We start from the raw sequence: 19,926 nt of genomic DNA, 5'->3' as shown, positions 1-19,926 counted from the left end.
CACACACAGACTTATGGACCCTCCTCCTGAAAGGAAGCAGAGGCTAGCTGGAGAGAAGCTGGAGAGCAGAGAGAGATGAGCTGTGTTGGGGGAAATGGGCAGGACTAGAGTCCAAGACTTGGGCTCCTGAGAATCCCAAGTGCTGAGGCTAAAGAGGGCAAGGCATATACTTCATCACTTTACACAAGGCGCCTGACATCAGGTGGAGGATGAGCTGGAGAGAGGAAGCCAAGGGGCTGGTGGTGTCTCCTATAGGAACAGGACAGGGGCTGGGACAGAGTTACCAGTCAGTGGTAATTAGGTACGCTGCCCCTGTGAGTGCCTGTGACTGTCTGTGTCTGTCCCAGGCCCCGGCCCTATTGCCCTAGTCTTCGGCAAGCAAGCCCCAGGACAGCTGCCATCAGCAAGCAGAATGACCAGGGCTCTAACGGCCCCAGGGCTATCTGGAGGGACCATGCTGCCCTGCCCTCACCCCACCCTGCACTGGAATCCTCACAGCCTTGCCTTTCCCCCTAGTGATGAAATATTCATGTCAGCAGAGTAGGCCCTCTCTGGGAAGGCTGCCTGCGTCTAGCTTACGCCTTGCACAAGCTTTTAAAGACCGGGATGCTTTTCCTACCCTCTAAGCATTTTCTAAATCTCCAATCAATAATGCACTTTACCAGTGGCTTCCTCTTCTCCACACCCTATCCCCAGTCTATCCTTCCTCCCTCTTCTCTTTCCTCCTCCCATCCCCTTTCCTTTTCTTTCATTTACTTGTTAAAAAAAATTATTCTTAAATAAATATCTCAAGCTGCTCAGGTGCTGAGTGTAGCCCCTAATGGAGAACGAGGTAGGTAGGAGGGCAAACCACCCAGAGTGTAAGCTCAGAGATGGGGTGTGCAGATGCCACAGGTGGGAAAAGAGCTAGAGGGAACCCTCTGAGCCTCTGAGGTCCTGGTGAAGAAGGGGACAGACTCGGATCTGGGTTTGCATCAGTTTGTAGACAGGTTGTCTAAGATGCACACGGCCCGGGTTCAATCCTCTGCACCACATGAATTGGGCATGCTGGTACACACCTGTCATCCTGGCTCTCAAAAGTAGAGGCCAGAGGACCAGGAGTCAAAGGTCAACCTGAACTTTATAGGGTATTTGAGACCAGCTGGTATATGCAAGATCCTCTCTAAGAAAAGGTCAGGAGGGTCAAGCTTGGTCTCATGAAGCCCCTCTCTCACCTTCTAATGAACTGGAAAGTTTTGATGGCATCAATGAGAGAAAGTGGGACCACAAAAGGGGTCCTGGAACAGGAACCATGGAGCATATACAAAGTAGACAGCCCAAGTCCCTCCCAACAGAGCAATCCAGTCAGAGAGGCCTGCCTTTCTGTGGTAGTGATCACCCTGTGTCTAGATGTATGCAAATATAGAGGGCCGTCCTCTTCCGAGGCAGGGGCTCACATGTGTCTGCTTGGTAGGTGGCACACGGAGGGCCTGGAGCACATTCATTGCATGTGGGGGCTGTACGGCTGGGTGCCAGGCACGCTTCAGAACTGGGAAAGAGTTTCCCACCCCAAACATTCCTGGAAGTCTGGCTGTGGGAAGAATTCACATATGCCCAGGGCAAAGCAGAATGGAGCCTTTTTTTTTTTTTAAAGACAAATTTGAGTTCTTGGAGAGATTAACCCTCATGTAGTCACTGCCTTGACAAAACTCCCCCCTTCCCACTCCCTGTGGCTGCTCTGTTGATGGAGGAAGCCAGCCATGCTGGGCTGTGTCCCTGCAGGCAGGGCAAGTCTGAACAGGGCCTAGCTTTCCACCTTGATCCCACAGACCATCTCCTGGATGTCTAAGCCACACGCACAGCCCTGTGTCCTGAGGTACGCTGAAGGGCTGTTGGGGGCTAAAGCCAGCAACCCCAAACAGACCAAAGGTCTTGGGTTGGCATCTCCTCAGCTGCTGCTTGAACCCACAGCCCTACCTGGACACAACACTCATGTGCACGTGGTAAGTGTCCCTGCTTGGTTATTCAGTGGTGCTACTTAAAGCCATTGTTGGTTGGTGTCTTAAGGTGAGGCTTGCTGGTCCCTGCTTTCCTGGACTTTTACTCTTGCACATAGAGGGTTCTAGGAAGACAAAGTTGGGTAGGTTTGAAATGAAAGGTCTCCAGTTGTCTTGCTCCAAAGCTTCCCTGCATGGTGAAGGATGAAGAAGTGTTTGTGCTGACTTGGGCTAAAGCCAGAACAGACTTGGAAAGTTGCCTGAGACTCTGAATACAAAACAGACTTGGACATGGTCGCTAAGGCTGGGCCTGGGGGAAGAGGACAATTACCTAGACTCTGGAAGGCTCTCTGCTAGGATAAAGTATTGAGGATCAGGCCCAGCATGGACACCTTCTCCCTGCCTGCAGAACTGATGGAACATGGGAGAATTGTCCCCACAGAATAAGTCTTCCTGGACGGCTGTCACTCTGAGTGGGTTTCTGCTGATTCGTGAGAGTGAAGCAGGTGACCTTCCTGTTGACTGGGGCAGAGGAAGAAGATGGGATAAATCAATGAACCCACAGGGGGACGGAGAGCTAGCCAGAGAGAGGAGCTCAGAGAGGGAGGAGGGAGCTAGGGAGGCAGGGCAATCCGAATTAGGACCAGCAGCGAACACAATCTCCATTTCCGTCTTGTTAATAATTCATCACCACTGCAACTTTTCTTACCAAGAAATAGGAAATAATTTGTTAGGGCGAATTCCCCCAGCACTTGGCTTTTTCCCTCCCACTGGGGAGGAGGCCATGGCTCTGCTCCTTCCACACCGCCAGGGGAGTGAGAACTATGAGGAATGTGAAATGCTGGGATAGTGATGCACTGCTGGCTGGCTGCTCCCTCTGTCATTTCCTGAGTAGGGAGACTGAGTACAGATAGAGCCAGGCTCAACCCAAGATTACACAGCACTGGCGCTGGGGAAAGGCACCTAGGAAGTCAGTGTGCTTATTGCCTTCCAGCCTGGCCAGGACAGGACAGTTTGTCCCCAAGTCCAAAGAGAACTGAAAGGCTGACTGGCTTGACCGCTTTTGGGTTCTTTGCCCCTCCCTTTATTCCATCCCTAAATCCCAAGTCTTGTAAGAATAGTAGTTGATGTTATGTCCCCTCACCTCAACACCCCATACCCTGGGTTACTCCTTGGAAGTCTCCTGCCTCCCACCTGGGACACAGAAAGTATCTCCAACTCCTCACTGAGGCTGACAGCTCGGCAGCCAAGTTCAAAAAGAGTCTGTCAGCTGTTGAACTGTTCAGGTCCTGCCCACACACCCGGTGGCAAAAACACGAGCTGTCTGCCTCTTGGGTGCGGGGTGTGTGGCACAGGCTGGGGGTGGCTGTGTCCCTTCCCTCTTGAGTAAATGGCAGGTTCTTGACTTGTCTTAGAACTGGGTATTGGGCATCGGAGAATCTGACCCCTGGGAAGCAAATGGATTGGGACAGATGCATACATGGTGGACCTCTTGCCTACATCCAGCATCTCTGAATGTATATTACACAGATTCTCATCATGTGTATACAGGCAGGGCCTCACTGTGTAGTCCTGGCTGGCCTGGGGTCCCCTGTGTAGACAAGGTAGGCCTCAAACCCTTTTCCTCACAGGCTCTGAGTTCCTGACTGAGACCCATACAGAAAGCAAAGAGGCCAAAGTGATAACTCGGGCTTGCAAGCACAGGCTGATTTTCCAGAGGATCCAAGTCTGATTCTCAGCACCACAAGCATCTGTAACTCCAGTTCTAAGGTGCTGATATCTTCTTCTGGCTTCCATGGACAACAGGCATGTGCATGGTTCACAGACATATATGTAGTCAAAACATCCATACACATGAACAATTTTAAAGGAAAGCTTGGGAGCCTGGAGGAGGTATGGGTCAGCGTTAGAACACTTGTGTGGTGTACACAAGTCCCTGAGTTCATCCCCAGCACCAGAAAGAAGGAGGGAAGGGGAAAAAGGAAGGGAGAAAGTAAGAAAAACAGACTGAAAAGAGAAAAGATGTGTTTGGTTTAGGTTTTATGTGACATATGTGCCTTCATAAAGACTAGAATAGGGTGAATCTGTGTATTCTTAAAATAACTTAAAGTTTTATTTATTTACTATTATTGTGTATGTGAGTGCACAACGGGGGTGGGGCACGTGTTCTATAGTGAGGTCTGAGGAGAACGTCATGGAGTTGTTCTCTCCTTACGCCTGCATGTAGGTTATGGAGCTTCAACTCTTCTCAGCAGGCTTGCATGGCAAATGCCTTCCTGTGCTGGAGTTCCTGTGTGAGCACACTTTGAACACAGGCTGCTTATGGCCTGGGAGGCCTGTGAAGAGATTCACATGGCTGACCGTTCCCAGATGAGAGTTGCTCTTCTGGGTGACAGGTCACTTCCTGATCCATGATGCTTTTGACCCGGAGTTTGCCCAGCACGTTTACCACCCGGGCTCCGACTCCTGCCCTGGAAATAAAAGAGGAGCAAAATCGTTAGAGACAAGAACGCCCAAGTGCACCACAAAACAGTTTCTCCGCAGACTGCCCATTTAGAGAAACCTGTCATGCCACCCTCCCCCACGCTGGCGCCTGCGCTGCCAGTTCAGGGCTGCTGCACTGCCTACTTTCCAGGTGGCTTGCTTGTGGTGTGTGGAAACAGGAAAACTGCAGAGGTGCTGAGCTCAGCTTCCCCAGGATTCTCCAAGGTCAGTCCCATCATATCCAGGGGAAGTAACAGTGGGCTAGTATATCCTCAATGACCATAGCAATAGCATCTGCCCCTGGCCCCACCACCACTGTGATCCTCTGGGCTAGCTGTCACTAAAACAGCCTGTGTTCAAGACGCTCTGTGTCATGGAGCCCCTGGGTTCTCAGCATTTCCCAGCCTCTACCTTCATCTCCTTCCCACTCCAGCTCACATGCACAACTTGGCTGTGTACAACTGTCACTACTGTGTGGTCATATCTCCCCAGTTTCTCATACACTACCTCACAGAACCCAGGACAAGGAAGTAGAGGCTCAGAAAAGTCACGTGGCTTTTTCAAGGTCACAGAGCCTCTAGAGGATGGAGCTGAGCTGAGTAGGGCTTTTAGACCATAGAACCAGTTTCCTTAATGGCCCCAGACCTAAACAGGGAGTTCTAACCCTTAGTCCAGAGGGGGCCACTAGAAATTATATGGGCATTTACATTGTGGGTGACTGCAATGAGTGGAGGATGCTAAGGCCTTTTGTGTGTGTGTCATGGTTTTGTGTGCATGTATGAATGGAGGCCAGAGGTCAACCTTAGGTGTCATTCCTTAGGCCACCATACACCTTGGTTTTGAGATAAAGTGTCTCATTGGCCTACAACTAGCCAGCCAAGCTCAGGTGGCTGGCTGGTGAGCCCTGTGGATATTTCTGCTTCAGCCACCACAGTGTTAGAGTTATAAGTGTGCCATCTCATCTTGCATTTTTTTCTTTTTAAAATTTTTATTGATTCTTTGTGAATTTTATATCATGCACCCCAATCCCACTCATCTCCCTGTCCCTCCCCAACAAAGTTAAAAAAAAAAAAAAAGAACAGAACCATAAACATCTCCCTATGGAAGCTGCGGTGTCACAGTGTGTCACACAGTACACTCTTTTGTGCACACATCTTTACTTGCAAATGTTCATTGCAGTGAATCATTGGCCTGGTTCAAGGCCTCCAGCTCCTTCTATGCTGTCAACACTGGATCCTCACAGGAACTCCTCTTGGATATCCTGTTGTTGCCCTGTGTCATGGAGATCCTGCAGCTTTGGAGCTGCAGGACCGGCCCCTTTGCACACTCCAGGAGGTCATAGGTGGGGTAGGTGTTGGGTGGGGTAGCTCAGAGCCCTGGATCAGGGCCTGGGAGGTAGCTGACTTGGTCAGCCTGTCATCTCTCCTGCAGCCCTCCACCACCAGGATCAGCTCTCCAGTACTGCCCCGGCTAGTTCGCCCAGTGCCACAGCTGGCTGGCAAGATCACTTAGCTTTGGAGGCTCCAACTTAAGTCTATGCAGCAAGCACTTGTCCCAGGAACCTAAGGCTTTGGAAATAAGAGGTGTGTGCACTTGTTTTGGGGTGCTAATCATTAAACCGTCAGAAAGGCAAGTGCTAGTTTTAAAAGCATCAGCACTTAGTCTGATTTTTCTTCAGCAAGGTAGAATATGCCCAAAACTCGTCCAGCGTTAGCTGTCCTTGTCAGGTCACTTCATCTGACTGTTTTCATTAACATGTAATCTGCTCTGTCGTCTTGGATACTAGAGACCCAGAAGGTTGGCAAAGCCACTGTTGCCTCCCACTATCCTCAGCTGTCCCACTTGGGTGGGCACAGGCTGGCTGGAACTCCCCTGGAGATCTCCCCAGTGTGACATGAAAAGCAAGCTGGGCCTGAGCACATGCGTGTTCAGAAAGGAGCTGGCTCAGGGAGGGCACAGCACATCCTCCTTGGTGGTGCAGAGCTCTGAGATCTTGGGGTGCCTGTGTGTGTGAAGAAGCTGGGAGGACTGTGCTGGCCATGGCTTGGGATCATTTGCTGTGCTCGTGGCTGGCAAAGCCGTCTCTGCAGCCAGCATGAGGCTGGTAAATACACAGGCCCATTCATTAGTGGCTCACCATCTGCTTCCCAGGGGCTGGGGTGGGGGCTGGCAGGGCCCTGGAGGTTGGGCAGCATGGGTCCTTAATCAGTCTGGAGTCCCCAGCCCCTGGCAGAGCCCCTGTATCCATATTCAATGATAGGAGGCCTGGAACAGCTGATGGCTTTGAGGAACTGTGTACTCCCCAGCCCCTAGCCCAAGGACCAGTAGCAGGCTAGGGGTAGGTAAGGCAGGGGGCTGGAAAAGGACCCAGCAAAAGGTGATATATATGGTGACTCACAGCTGCTGAGGTGGCGGATGTGTGTGTGTGACAGGAATATTGACAGTCAATATTTGATGGGCAGACATTAATACAATCACCAGGGGACCAGGTGGCTCAGGAAAGGACATGGCTTTCAGAGGTAAGTGAGGTGAGTAAAAAAACAAAACAAATTTGTGGATGAGGACACCCTGGAAAAGCCAGGGTCAGTAACACGTCTCTCTGAGCTGCTGCCCCTTCCACTTGGCTCACTGGGATGAACCTGCCAGGGGCTAACATCTCCAGTAAAGATATTTACTGTCCCACAGGTTCAAAACCAAGGTGCTGGAGGTGTGATACAACTTCACCCCACACGGTGATGTGGCCACCTCTACCTGTGTCTCATGGCTCTTTGTGTGTGTGTGTGTGTGTGTGTTCCTGGTGTTTCAGTGTGTGTCCTTTTTCTGTCCCTACTCAGGGGCCTTTCCCAGAAGGAGAAGGACCACCCGAGGGCATCCTTCAGCTCTGTAAAGACTGTCTAAAAACACAGGGCCTCAGTTTCCCACTCAGCAATTAGGTGCTATACTTGGGAGAGATTCCTTGTACCCCAAGGTTTCAAGCCTCGCCCATCTAAAGCCTACTGCCTTTAGAGGTCGCTAAGGGTTAGGCATTAACGTTTGAATTTGAGGGGACACGGTGAGCCTCAGATGAAGCTCACTGCAGAAGAACGAGTGGGAGAGTACCCAGCCTGAGTATGCTGTTCTCCAGCTCCATCATCCATGCACAAACTCTAAGGGTACGTCTGCCATCCCAGTACACAAGCAGGGTGCTTGCTCTGCCCTGGACTTTGTGTTTCCCCCCATGCTTCCTGGAGCAGAGGGTGGAGGGGTGACCTCCATTAGCTAGCAGCTGTCTGTTACCTTCTCCTGATCACTGGGCTTGGCTTCGGCTTGTAATGGTCCCTAAGGAGGTCAGTCAGACTCTTTTCATTCAGGACTAGGCACTGGCCCAGAGTCACCAGTGAAAGTCATAAAAAAGCTCCCCCTTTGTCATTGTGATTTGTAAGACACTGAGGCAGTGTAGGGCTGGGGAAAGGAAAGAGCAGGGAAGAGAGGGGATGAGGAAAGAGGGGTGTGGGAGAGGGCTTTCTTTTCAGAAGTATCTCCAAATCCTCTGAGAAGACCTGGTTTGTTTTGCCTTCCTGGGGCCTCAGTTTCCCACTCAGCAATTAGGTGCTATACTGGGGAGAGATTCCTTGTACCCCAAGGTTTCAAGCCTCGCCCATCATCAGGGACAGGCAGATGGGGTGGACATTGGCACCACAGGGAGCAAAGGACAGAGCTATTTTGGTGGGTCAGGGCTTTGTGGGTCCTGCCTTAGTGAACCCCTGGGCTAGCTGTGACCAGGCACCCACAGAGCAGCCCTAGGCTGCCTGGGCACCAGCCCTGGCCTGTGGAGGATCAAAACCCGTGGTCAGTGGCTGACTGCTGTGTTGCTGGCTGGGGTGGCCAGGAGATGGTGGCAATGTGTCCACCCCCCTCAGGGGCCTCATGGCTCATTAGAGAGCAAGAGGTTTTTAACTCAGATCCAAGCTACTTTGTCTCTGCACAGACACCTGAAATATTCATCAAAGTGGCCATGTGGATTGGGGCACTGTGAGGCTGTCAGTGGCAAGGTCTGCTGTTTGTTAATTAATAGGCTTATCATCTAGAACAGTTATGGGTTTATAGAAAAAGCAGTAGAAAGTGCAGAATACCTAAGACCCTCACCCCATTATCTTATCATGCATCTGCTGTCTGTGTGGGACAGGCACTTCACTCCTGCATCCAGGACTTGCTAATGGCTAGCAGCTGTTCAGCCTAGGCACAGGGCATCTATTGACCAGCATCTACTTCCTGACAGACTCCCTTCTTCTGCAGGAGAACCCCTACCTGTGCAGTAACGAGTGTGATGCCTCCAACCCCGACCTGGCCCACCCACCCCGGCTTATGTTTGACAGGGAAGATGAGGGACTGGCCACCTACTGGCAAAGCGTCACGTGGAGTCGCTACCCCAGTCCACTAGAGGCCAACATCACCCTCTCATGGAACAAGAGCGTAGAGTTGACAGACGATGTGGTGATGACTTTTGAGTATGGCCGGCCCACGGTCATGGTCCTCGAGAAGTCCCTGGACAATGGCCGCACCTGGCAGCCCTACCAATTCTATGCAGAGGATTGCATGGAGGCCTTCGGCATGTCTGCCCGCCGCGCCCGAGACATGTCACCCTCCAGCGCCCACCGGGTGCTCTGCACCGAGGAGTACTCACGCTGGGCAGGGTCCAAAAAAGAGAAGCATGTACGCTTTGAGGTAAGGGACCGCTTTGCCATCTTTGCCGGCCCTGACCTGCGTAACATGGACAACCTGTACACGAGGTTGGAGAGCGCCAAGGGCCTCAAGGAGTTCTTCACCTTCACTGACCTGCGCATGCGCCTGCTGCGGCCTGCGCTGGGTGGCACCTATGTGCAGCGAGAGAACCTCTACAAGTACTTCTACGCCATCTCCAATATCGAAGTCATCGGCAGGTAAGGCCCAGGGTCACTGGGATGTCATTCGGGGATGTCAGCTGTTTCCTGGAACGTTGTCACCTGGTACCTTTATGTCTATAGGAATACCTACCTGGCTTTGAGGGATATTATATGCTATTTGAGATGTCACCTGGTTCTAGACATGTGACCTATCACCTGGATGTCACCTGGTTCTAAGGATGTCACCTGGTTCCTGGGGGTGTTATCTAATGTCACCTGGGATGGATGGTACCTGAATGTCTTGACACCGGCATTGTCTCCTGATTCCTGGAATGTTTATGTCAACCTGGTACCTAGGTATCACCTTGTTTGCAAGATGGCACCTGGCTTCAAGAAGTCACCTGCCTCAGATGTTACCTGGTGCTACATCAAAGGACTGCCTATGCAGTCAAGATATGCCAAGCTTTGCCATAATTGGGGGAGCTTGTGTGGGTGTTAAACGTCTGAAAGGGCGAAAGGTTCTGCGCTATCTGGGAACTTTGTTCATTAATTGATACCATGCGGGCTTTATAAGAGGTCCTCCTTCCCGAGCCACCTGTGGAACGGGGAAGCTGAATCTGCTTCCCTCTGGACCTCAGGGTGCTTAGATGAGTCAGATTTGGCAAAGAGCTCACAGCAGTGCCCAGCATGCAATAAATGCTTTAAAAAATATTGAATAAAATGAATGCTAGCCAAAGGAATGGCATCAGAGGGCTGGAGCCGGCTGGCAGAGGGCAGTGTGAGACCTGGGGGTGTTGAGGGGGCCTTTGTATGTCTCTCCACTGAGGGCTCTGGGTTGCCTAGGGTGTAGCTCCTGACACGGGGGAAAGCCATTAGCTGGCCCATGTGTCTGATTAGGGTGCTTTTTCTTTTTTGCTATTATTTTGCTTTCTTTTTTCTTTTTTCTTTCTTCTTTTTTCTTTTCTTTTTCTTTTTTTTGAGAATTTTATGCACAGAGACTGTATTTGCAACATTTCTATCTCATTTACCTACCCCATTATACCGCTTTTAGAAAACACACAACATGCACACCATGTATTTTCATATTTTGACCAGGACTGGGGAGAAGGATGTGGCGGCATAGATGGAGGAAAGCTAGTTCCCTCCCTCTGCCTGGAGTGTGATGGCGGGGTGGTGGGGAATGTTGGGGTGTGCTGGGCTGAGGTGGGGTGGGGTGGATGGCAGTCTATTGTGGCTGTGTCTGCATTTCCTTCTTGTTGATACTGTATGTGGATTCCAGAGATGGAGACAGAGGTGAGCCAGTCAGGAAGTAGAGTCGGGTTCAAAACTGGCAGAAAGTCAGAGGCAGGTGCACATTTGCAGCCTGTTCTGTATCTGTCTGTGATTTATGGTTCTTACCTACTTGGGGAAGGGAATTTCAAATCTGGAATGTTCTGGAAGCCACTGAAAGATGGCTCCCTCCCCCACCCCCAATACTGTGATAAAATACCCTGAAAAAAGGAGTGGAGAGCTGACTCAGCAGTTCAGAATACTTGTTGCTCTTGCAAAGGACTCAGATTTGGTTCTCAGCACCCACACAGTGACTCACAGCCACCCATAACTCCAGCTCTAGGGAATGTGATGCCCTCTTCCTACCTACATGAACACAGAAAGATAGGCAAAGCATTTATATGCATAAAAATAAATAAACCTAAAAAAGATTTTTAAAAAACCCTGACAAAAGCAACTGAAGGAAGCAAGGGTTTTCTTTAGTTCAAAGTATAGTTCATCAACTGTCCTAATTCTGGGACCATAATATAGTTCCTCATGTTGTGGTGACCCCCAACCATAAATTTATTTTCTTTGCTACTTCATAGCTGTATTTTCTACTGTTATGACTTGTTATGTAAATATCAGTGTTTTCCAATAGTCTTAGGTGACCCCTGTGAAAGGATTACTCGACTCCCAAAAGGATCGCACCACATAAGTTGAGAACTAATGCTGTCTGTATATCATGTCCCAGTTAGGGACTCATTGCAGAGAGCAATGAGTGCAGGCTGCCTCTCTGTCCAGGATCCCAAGAAGTGGCTGTCACTCAGAGTGACATCTCAGGTGACGTGAACAAGATAATCCCCACAGGTGCTCAAGGTGGGGCACACCTTTAATCCCAGTACTCAGGAGGCAGAGGCAGAGGCAGGTGGGTCTCTGTGAGTTTGAGTCCAGCCTGGTCTACACAGGGAGTTCTATACATAGAGAGGCCTTGTCTTAAAATACAAAACAAAAAGATCACACAGGTGATTCTAGACGTTGTCAAGCTGACACATCAAAGACATCGTAGTAGGAAGCACAGGCCTACACATTTTAGCATTGATGTAGCCGCCATGTCCCCAGGCCCTTAGGACCCTAGCCTGCTTTCTTTGTCCACTGCTACAAGGGACCCTCATCTCCAGTATATACAAGACTCTGCCTTAGAGGGATGTGGCCTCCCTCCTGTGATGATGCCAGTCAGGACTGGAATATACCTAGAGCCCCAGCAGGGTAGCAGCCATGTCTCTTGTAAGCTGAGGTTCAAGCCCCACCCCTCCACACCCCTCACTAGTCCTCTCCTTTCCATCTGTGAGCACTGGGAACCACTGTCTCCATGGTAGGGTGGCAGGGAGGTGAGGTGGCAGGGCAGTCCCAGCACTCTTTTGGCATGCAGCCTTTGTGGGCACAGGGATTCTCTGTCATGGTGGCAAGAGTATGGCAGTCAATTCACAGGGAGAATAAGTGCTCTTCAGGTGGCTGGTTGGCAGGAAAGCAACAGCTTGGTTATTGATTAATTAGGTCTAGTTAAGTGGCATGAAATAAGAATGTGAGCCAACAGAGGGAGACCCTGAAGTTTCCACTGGTTTTAAGCTCTAGGGCTTTCTCTCCCCATGGCACCTGCCTTCCTTCCCCAACCTGCCAACAAAACAACAAGTAACCTGCAAGTTGGTATTGGGGTTGGGAGAGCCCACAAACCCAGGTGGGAGCATCCAGCAAGCAGCACTTGATCCTGGCCCATGGTGCTCACCCTGCAGTCTCTGCCTCCTGTTTTCTCAGCTGAGCTAAATGTCAGCCAGCCAGGATCCCAGTCCAGACTAGTCCAAGGTCAAGCAAGCCTCACACAGCTTTCTCTAGTGAGGCCCTGGCCTCATGGTCTCCTGGGTTCCCATTCTAGCTCTGACTTCATCCCTCAGAGCTGAAACAATAAGGACCACAAGACAATATCCCCACCTCCTCTCCCAAGTCTAGAGTTCTTTGTTTTGCTGGTGGTCCCATGCTCTGCACACATCAGCAATTACATCTCCAAGGATGGCTCTGGGGGTAGGGAGGGGACCAGGAGGCAGAGGCACCTGGCATGGTCTCAGGGATAAGGAGCTAATATATAGATGGGCACAAGAGGTGTTCTGAGCTGCAACAGAAGGATTGTACTGGTAACTAAGAGTGAAATCCATCCACCAGCACCCTGGGGTTCTGCCTGCCTGCTGCCCTGTCTCCAGGGGCCCATTCCTGGAAGGCTGGAAGGAGGTGGGAGCTATTTTCTCCGAGTGTGGGGGAGCTCAGGTACAGAGTCTGGGCAGGAGAGGCTGGCTTGAAACTGCAGGGAATGTGGGCCAAAAACTGCACTGGAGGAGGGAGATCATACAGACTCATGTGGAGCAGGGACATACAGTCTGTCCCAGCAGCCCAAGTCTCACCCTAAATTTCCAGGGGAGTTTTATAGGACAAGACCCACCATAAATTGGCTTTCACCTGGCAGGTATCAGAGAGGCCCTTGCAAAGCCCCTCCAGCGAGCTGGGGAGAGAGGAGTCTCCAGGAAGTGAGCTGCCAAATGGAAACTTGCCTAAGCCTCAGGTTCCTCATCTGCAATATGGAGCCACAGGCATAATCTCCCCAGTGTGTGAGCTGTTGATGAAGGGATGGTGTTATAGTGTGCCCCCTTCCTTCCCTCAGGTGGCAGGGGAGAAAGGAGGCAGAGGCAAAGAAAAGGCCGCCGGGCAACATGTCCTGGTCACACTCAGCCCAGGACTTGGCACCTAGAAAAGGCAAGAGGAAATGTGCTTTTGGGCTAGCAGGGTTTGCAAGCCCAAATGGCCCCCAGGGCTCAGAAGCACTGGGAGAGAGGGACAGTGTCTTCAGAAGTAATAGGGAAGAGAGAAGCCTGTGGAGAGACAGCCAGACCCTTGCAACCCAGCAGCAAAAGAGAAAAGGCACATGGCAGGCACCTGTGTGAAATCTCTGGCTCTTTACGATTCCAGCATTGCCTCCCAAAGCCTTTGGATTCCCTGCAGTCCAGCACTGATAGCCCCAGGGCCCCCTTACAGCTGTGACGGCGGTCACACAGGCCCTTGGCAGGGCTGACACACTGAGAGTTGGTACCCACCAAGTCTAGGGGGTCAAAGGGAAGTGAGGGGCCAGCTAGTTACCACTCCCAGGGCTTTCCCAGGAGACAGATTTTTCTACCCAGAAAACTCTTAGAGCCTCCAAAGAAATTGCCACACTGGGCCCTCATATACCAGGGGCAGAAAAAGAGTGGGCTCCCTGCTCAGCGATCCTAGTGCTGGGTTCTGTCCTCCTTTGCCCTGGAGGGGGCAAAAACCCTTGAGAAGGAGGGGACCTACTTGATCCCAGGGCCCTGGCTGAGCCTGTGGGCAGCTCCCTCTGTGGGCTCTGGGCCACACCCACCCTTTCTCCCTTGACCCCGCCCCCTCTCTTGCCTCCCTGCTTTTTTTTTCACAAACCTCCTGTACCTATTGATCGCCAGTAACTGGAGATGCAGTCACAGGACAAGAATAGCAATGTCAGAGAGAAGCAAACCTCTGCTGGGGCAGGCAGCATGGGGGGCAGGGAGGGAAGGCATCTTTCCACTCACCCTATGCCTCTGTCCCCCTTGACTCCCCACTGCAAACACAAATAGGAAGAGAATCCTGGGAGGCTGTGGAGGATGGAGCTGACCCTCAGCAATAGTGGTCATCACTTACAGAGCAAGTCTCCAAGGCTAGTGGCTCCCCTGACACTTTCTGGGGTTTCTTCATTCAACCCTACCCCAGGAAGATCCTTGTCCCCATTACATAAATGGGAAACTGAGGCCTAGAGGTTAAGAAATGGATGGAGCTGGGTGTGATAGTACACACCTTTAGTCCTAGTACTCAGGAGGCAGAGCAGGTTGATCTCTGAATTCCAGGCTATTCGTGGATTCCGGAACAGCCAGGGCTATGGAGAGAGAGAGAGAGAGAGAGAGAGAGAGAGAGAGAGAGAGAGAGAGAGAGAGAGAGAGAGAAATGTTATGTATATCAATCAGAGGGCTAAGATAGAGGAAATGGAAACTCCAAAGCTGGTGAAGACTTAGAACAATCTGCATGGCTGACGGGAATTAGAATGTCCAGCTCTGCTGAGAACAGTATGATGATGCCTGAAAATGCTGAATATAGAATTAACATATAACCCAGTGGTTCTCCTTCTGATCTGCCAAAAAAACCTAACAGGTATCTATGCACCATGTTACATCAGCAGGTTCACCATAGCCAGTGATGCAAACAGACCAAGGGTCTTTTGGAAAATTGATAAATGCAAGGCAGTCTAGACATGTCTTATAAAGGGGAAGAGCGGTGTGTGGTGGAGCAGCTGCACTAGGAGATAAAGGAATGATTCTGAGTTTAAGGCCAACCTGGGCTCTGTAGTGGGACCCTCTCTCTAAATGTGTGTGTGTGTGTGTGTGTGTGTGTGTGTGTGTGTGTGTGTGTGTTGAAGTCACAGCTCAGTGATAGAACACTTGCCTAACACCTGGATTCTATCCTCAGAACCACACAGAAATGAAAATGGATAAATGGATGAATGATGGACAGATGGGTATATGGATGGATAGGAGGACAGATGGATGGTTGGATGGGAGGACAGATGGGTGGATGGATGGTGGATGGATAGATGGGTGGATGGATGGATGGGAGGACAGATGGATGGTGAATGGATGATAGATGGGTAAATGGACAGGTGGGTGGATGGGTAGGTAGGTAGATAGATGAGTAGGTGAGTAGATGGATAGAGAGGTAGGTGGGTGAGTAGATAGCTGTGTATGTAGACAGATGGGTAGGTGGGCGAGTGGATGGATAGCTGGCCTCCATATTGTGCTGTCCAGGTCAAAATCTAGTGTCTGGTATGACCCATTAGAACAAGAGAACTAACCTGTCTGTCTTCCTTCCCACCTCTGTAGAATGGAGACAGGAGCCATGAGGTTTAATGAGCTCACTGCTGAAGGGAGTGCAGAAGTGCTCGGGCCTCTTGGGAGCAGGAGTCAGAACCAGCCATCTTGGGCAACTGGAAGGAGTCCTGGGTTGCAGGGAGCCAAAGGTTTTCTACCTGGATCTGTGGGCTCTTAGGAGGGCAGATCACCTGAAGACTCCAAAAAGTGTGTTCTTAGAGTTTGTGTGTGAGGTCTGTTCAGTAAAGGGCCCACATGGGACTCATAGTAAAAGGACCCTGGCCCACAAACCTCTGGCCGTCTCTGTTCAGATAGACTGGTTTCTGCTTTACATCCTCCATTTACTTAGTGCATGCATTTGGTGTGCATATGGTGCGATAAAAGACCCTGATAAAAAGAATGTGAAAGAGAAGGGATTTATTTTAGCTCACAGGTCAAGGCTGCAATCCATCATAGTGGGAAGTCAACAGAAGCTTGGTCACATGACACCATAGTCGGGAAGCAGAGAAAGATGTGTGCATGCTGCTTATGTAGTCTAAAATCCCTGGCCAGAGTGGTCCTGCCTGCAGTGAGGCAGGTCTTCTCCCATTACCGATAATCCCTGCCAGGCATCCTTGAAGCTATCGATAGCCTTGGTAATTGTCCATAGGTGCCCAGAGTCTTCCTTCATGGGTAATTCTCAATTCTGTCAAGTTGACAACACTCAACAGGCACAATCATTTATCTTTAACTGTCTCTCACACACCCTCCTCGGTGTGTATAAGAGGGGGATAACAGAGCCAGGCTGAGTTGTGTGTACAGGACCTATAATGTCCTGAGGCCCTCTAGTTGGTAGGTTCTGTTCATGCACTGGATGGGGTGGACCCTCTCTCTGCATTGGAGAACTGGAAGCCTGGCTTTTGGCTGGGATTTCAGGACATTCGGGAGTCTCACAGTTGCTCTGAGGCTGGGTCTCTTGGGCTGTGTATATTGTAACTGCGGGCTCCCTGGTCCCTTGTTTCTGGAGTTCCCCTCTGACATTTCTCACCCCTTATTAATTAACTGGCAGATTCTCAGGCACCACATTGGCATTCATTGCTGTGTCAAAGTGCCACACCCCAGGACCTTGACACCCCAAGAAGAACTTTTCCATCTTACCTCTCCGACCAGACACTGAGGTGCCAGCTTCTCTGAGGCCTGGGGCAGCCTTGGCAGTCTTTACGACACTGCAATCTCCTCCTCCCCGTACCTTGCCTCTCTCTGAGTCTAGCCTGGTTTTCCCTCTGTCCTGTCAAAGAGATTCTAAGCATGGAACTTAGGGCTCAGGCTAACTCTATCCAAGATGGCCGTGTCTTAATAAGTTAAGATGACCACGTGTCCATGGAAGTCACATATCCGTGGGATAATGGTGGTAGGATCTAACCCATACTGTCACCTACAACCCGCTGGATGTGAGCAGGGGCTGCAGGTAGTGCTGACACCCTAAAAGGAAGAATGTTGGGACCAATTAATGCCACATATGGGAACTGAACCAACAAAGACATAGAATAATGCTGGGACCAACTGAGAGCTGAACCTAGGTAGTCAGGGGGTGGCCTCCAAGTAGCAATTGGAGGCTAAATGGGGGAGGGGAGCCACTCCCAGACAGATCAGCAGGTGCAGAGACCTTGTCTAAAATGGTGCAGGAGGTATTAAGGGCTCAAGGACTGGGTGACAGTGGTTGAGATATGGTGAGGGGGCACAAAAAGGGAGTGTGGCAGGCAGAGTTGGGGGGCAGTGGTCCCTGCAGCTAAAGGGAACAATGGTTTTAGTCTGAGGAGAGGTGAGGTGGGGCTGTGAGCAGGGCCTGGCCTAGACTCTGATCTTAGTGACAAAGGCAAAGAAAGACTCAGAGAACATATGAGACCAAGCCCCATGGCAGCTATGACCAAGTCTGATGATAGTCTATGGTTGTGGAGGGGGCAGATAACCAGCCACCTCAGGACGGCTTCTGTGGGGTTGAAAGAGTTGGCGGGCATGAGCTGAGAAAGGGGGTTTCCCAGACTCGTGTGGTTGAGAATTCTACCTAGTCAAACAGGGACAGTTGAAGGAAGAAGTGTCTGGAGGGAATTTTAGAAACATATGCGTTCATGCATCTGTGTGTGTGTGTGCGTGTGTGTGCACACGCACAAATGCACACTGTATGAATATGGTCCTGTGTTAAAGAGAGGAGTGAGTGTGGAAAGGAAACCTTTGATCTTCGAGGGGAAGGCAAAACACAGAGGTGGGGAGGTAGTTAGGGGGGCCCAGAGGGAAGTGGCCCAAGGTGGGTTCTCTGTCTGAGAAGCTACAGGTTAGCGCATGTTGATGCAGACTGTGCCGGGCTCAAGGGAAGGAGTCACCGGCAGCTGCAGGGACTGTCATCTGAGCATGGGAGGCTTCGTCTGGCTTCCTAATGGGTAACAGGATTTATCAGTGGGCCTGCAGAGGTGATGTATATCAGGGCACTTAATAGAAAAGGGCTTGCACAGAAGCCCAAATTTGATTTAGTCAATTAACTCAATTGCTGGCCATCAGCTCCAGGAGGAGCTGCAGCCTGCATCTATTCACCTTACCTTGGCATCCATCGCTCAGCCCTATCTGCCCACGGCGGCCCCTCGGCCTGCACTGTAACATCCCCCTCCTCCACCGGCACTCAGGTCTTGATTGGCAGTGTTCTTTGGATCCAGTCTCAAGTCCCCCAGCCCTGAGACTTCTGTCTGGCTCCTTAGCTGGTTCCCGTCAGCTCGCTGTGGTCATGGTCACAGATGTGTTATGCCCTCTGGCCACTGGGTCCTTCAGCTTCTCTCCTGACTTTTCTCTTGCTTTATGTGCAGATGGCCTGTCTCCAGTATCACAGAGCCCACCAAAGGATCATGCTTCCCACCCACCAATGGCCCAAGGCCATAGGTCATGGGTCTCATTATCCTGGGTTCAAACTGGGACAGAGGTGGGAATTACCACACACCATAAGGTTTACCCTATTCTCCACCCAGCTGTACCCCTCCCCCTGTAGACCTCAGAAAGGAAGTGTCCTGTTGGCCACTCTTCCATTATCCCTCAGAGCCGTCACCTAGCCAGCCAACGTAGAGTTGGAGTCTGCCCTGTGATAACCAAAGGCCCACCAAGATTTTCCCCAAGTAGAAGAGGAATGTTCCTCTCAGTGAGAGAGAGGAAGGCCCTGCTAGCTGCCTCAAAGCACTAGCTTTGCTTCCAACTTTGTTATCCAAAGAGTTAGAACCCATAACTGTGGCCTTAGTTGGCCTCCTGTGTGACAATAGGTGGCCATTTGGGGAGAGAACAGGTTTTGGGGACCAATTATGCAGAACCCTTTCTGCAGTGAATTGCTTCACAAAGAGACAGGATGGGCTCTCCTTCGCTTCCCACATAGACACCCCATTTTGTAGGTGTAGCTGTACATGATTCCCTTGGGGCTCAGTCTTTGTGGGGGGACAGACCTGGGTCTCCATCCTAGCTATCTCCAGCACCCCTTGTTCTATGCTCACCCAAACTCCCTGAAGCCTCCTCTTTGCCCCAAGGAGCAGGTGACATCACTCACTGGCTTGGGAGCTGACCTACATTTCGCAGCCCTCCCGTCTGGGAGTCGCTCCAACACCCGCTTCTCTTGCCCAGAGGAGAGAAGGGCCGGCTCACGATTTTTGTGACACACTGGTGCCAGGCTGGTGCCCAGATGGTGCCCCTACTGGTAACTCCTGGGCATCGCCTGCCCCTCCCTGCTGGGCAGGGCACGCTTGGGCCTGGCACAGGCCAGAGCCCCTGCAGTCCTCCATGTGGCTGTCAGACACCCAGCTGGGCCTGCCACGTGTCTTAAGAGCTAGGCTTGTCTGGTGTGTGCCATCCCTGGGAGGTGAACCTGGCCCTGTCTTGGAAATGTTATGTTCTCCAGAGGCTGACTTCGGGACCAGTCAACTCCAGAAAAAAAGTGAGGTAGACAAGACCACAGAGACCCTGCAGTCTATTGGAGACATCAGGGCTAGATTTAGCAGGTGAGTGGGTGCACCCCACAGGAAGCTAAGGGGGGAGCACAGGCCAGAGCAGAGGGCATGTCTTGGCCACATGGTAAGGGTGGCAAGTGATATACAGGACATCTCATGTTCAGGCTTTAGATGAACAGGAAATAGTGCTTAGTCTCATGGCACATAATTATATGAACAAAAAGCATTCATTATTTATGTAAAATCCAAATACAACCTGGAATCCTGCATGTTTGTTGTTGTTTTAAACACAGAATCCTCCTGTGTTGCCGAAGTTGGCTTCAAACCTTTGACTGAAGTCACCCTCTTGCCTCTTGGATAGCAAGGAGAACAGGCAATGCCTCCCAGCTCCCAGCTCCCAGCTCCCAGCTCCCAGCTCCCAGCTCCCAGCTCCCAGCTCCCAGCCAGC

At 51.1% G+C, this 19,926-nt stretch overlaps 1 protein-coding gene across 5 annotated transcripts in view; it reads left to right on the top strand.

Annotated features, from left to right (window-relative positions):
- Ntng2 (netrin G2) overlaps positions 1-19,926 on the top strand; it is a 59,381-nt gene that overhangs the window by 16,146 nt on the left and 23,309 nt on the right. For all 5 annotated transcript variants that reach the window (XM_031369579.1, XM_031369577.1, XM_031369575.1 and 2 more), the window contains one exon: positions 8,736-9,379. In XM_031369579.1, coding sequence (XP_031225439.1) covers positions 8,736-9,379 — 644 coding nt within the window. The remainder of the gene's footprint in view (positions 1-8,735; positions 9,380-19,926) is intronic.

The sequence above is a fragment of the Mastomys coucha genome, unplaced genomic scaffold (genome assembly GCF_008632895.1).
Source record: "Mastomys coucha isolate ucsf_1 unplaced genomic scaffold, UCSF_Mcou_1 pScaffold15, whole genome shotgun sequence".
NCBI lineage: Eukaryota > Metazoa > Chordata > Mammalia > Rodentia > Muridae > Mastomys > Mastomys coucha.
Note: the sequence above shows the minus strand (reverse complement) of the source record. Positions and strands in the feature narration are given on the sequence as shown.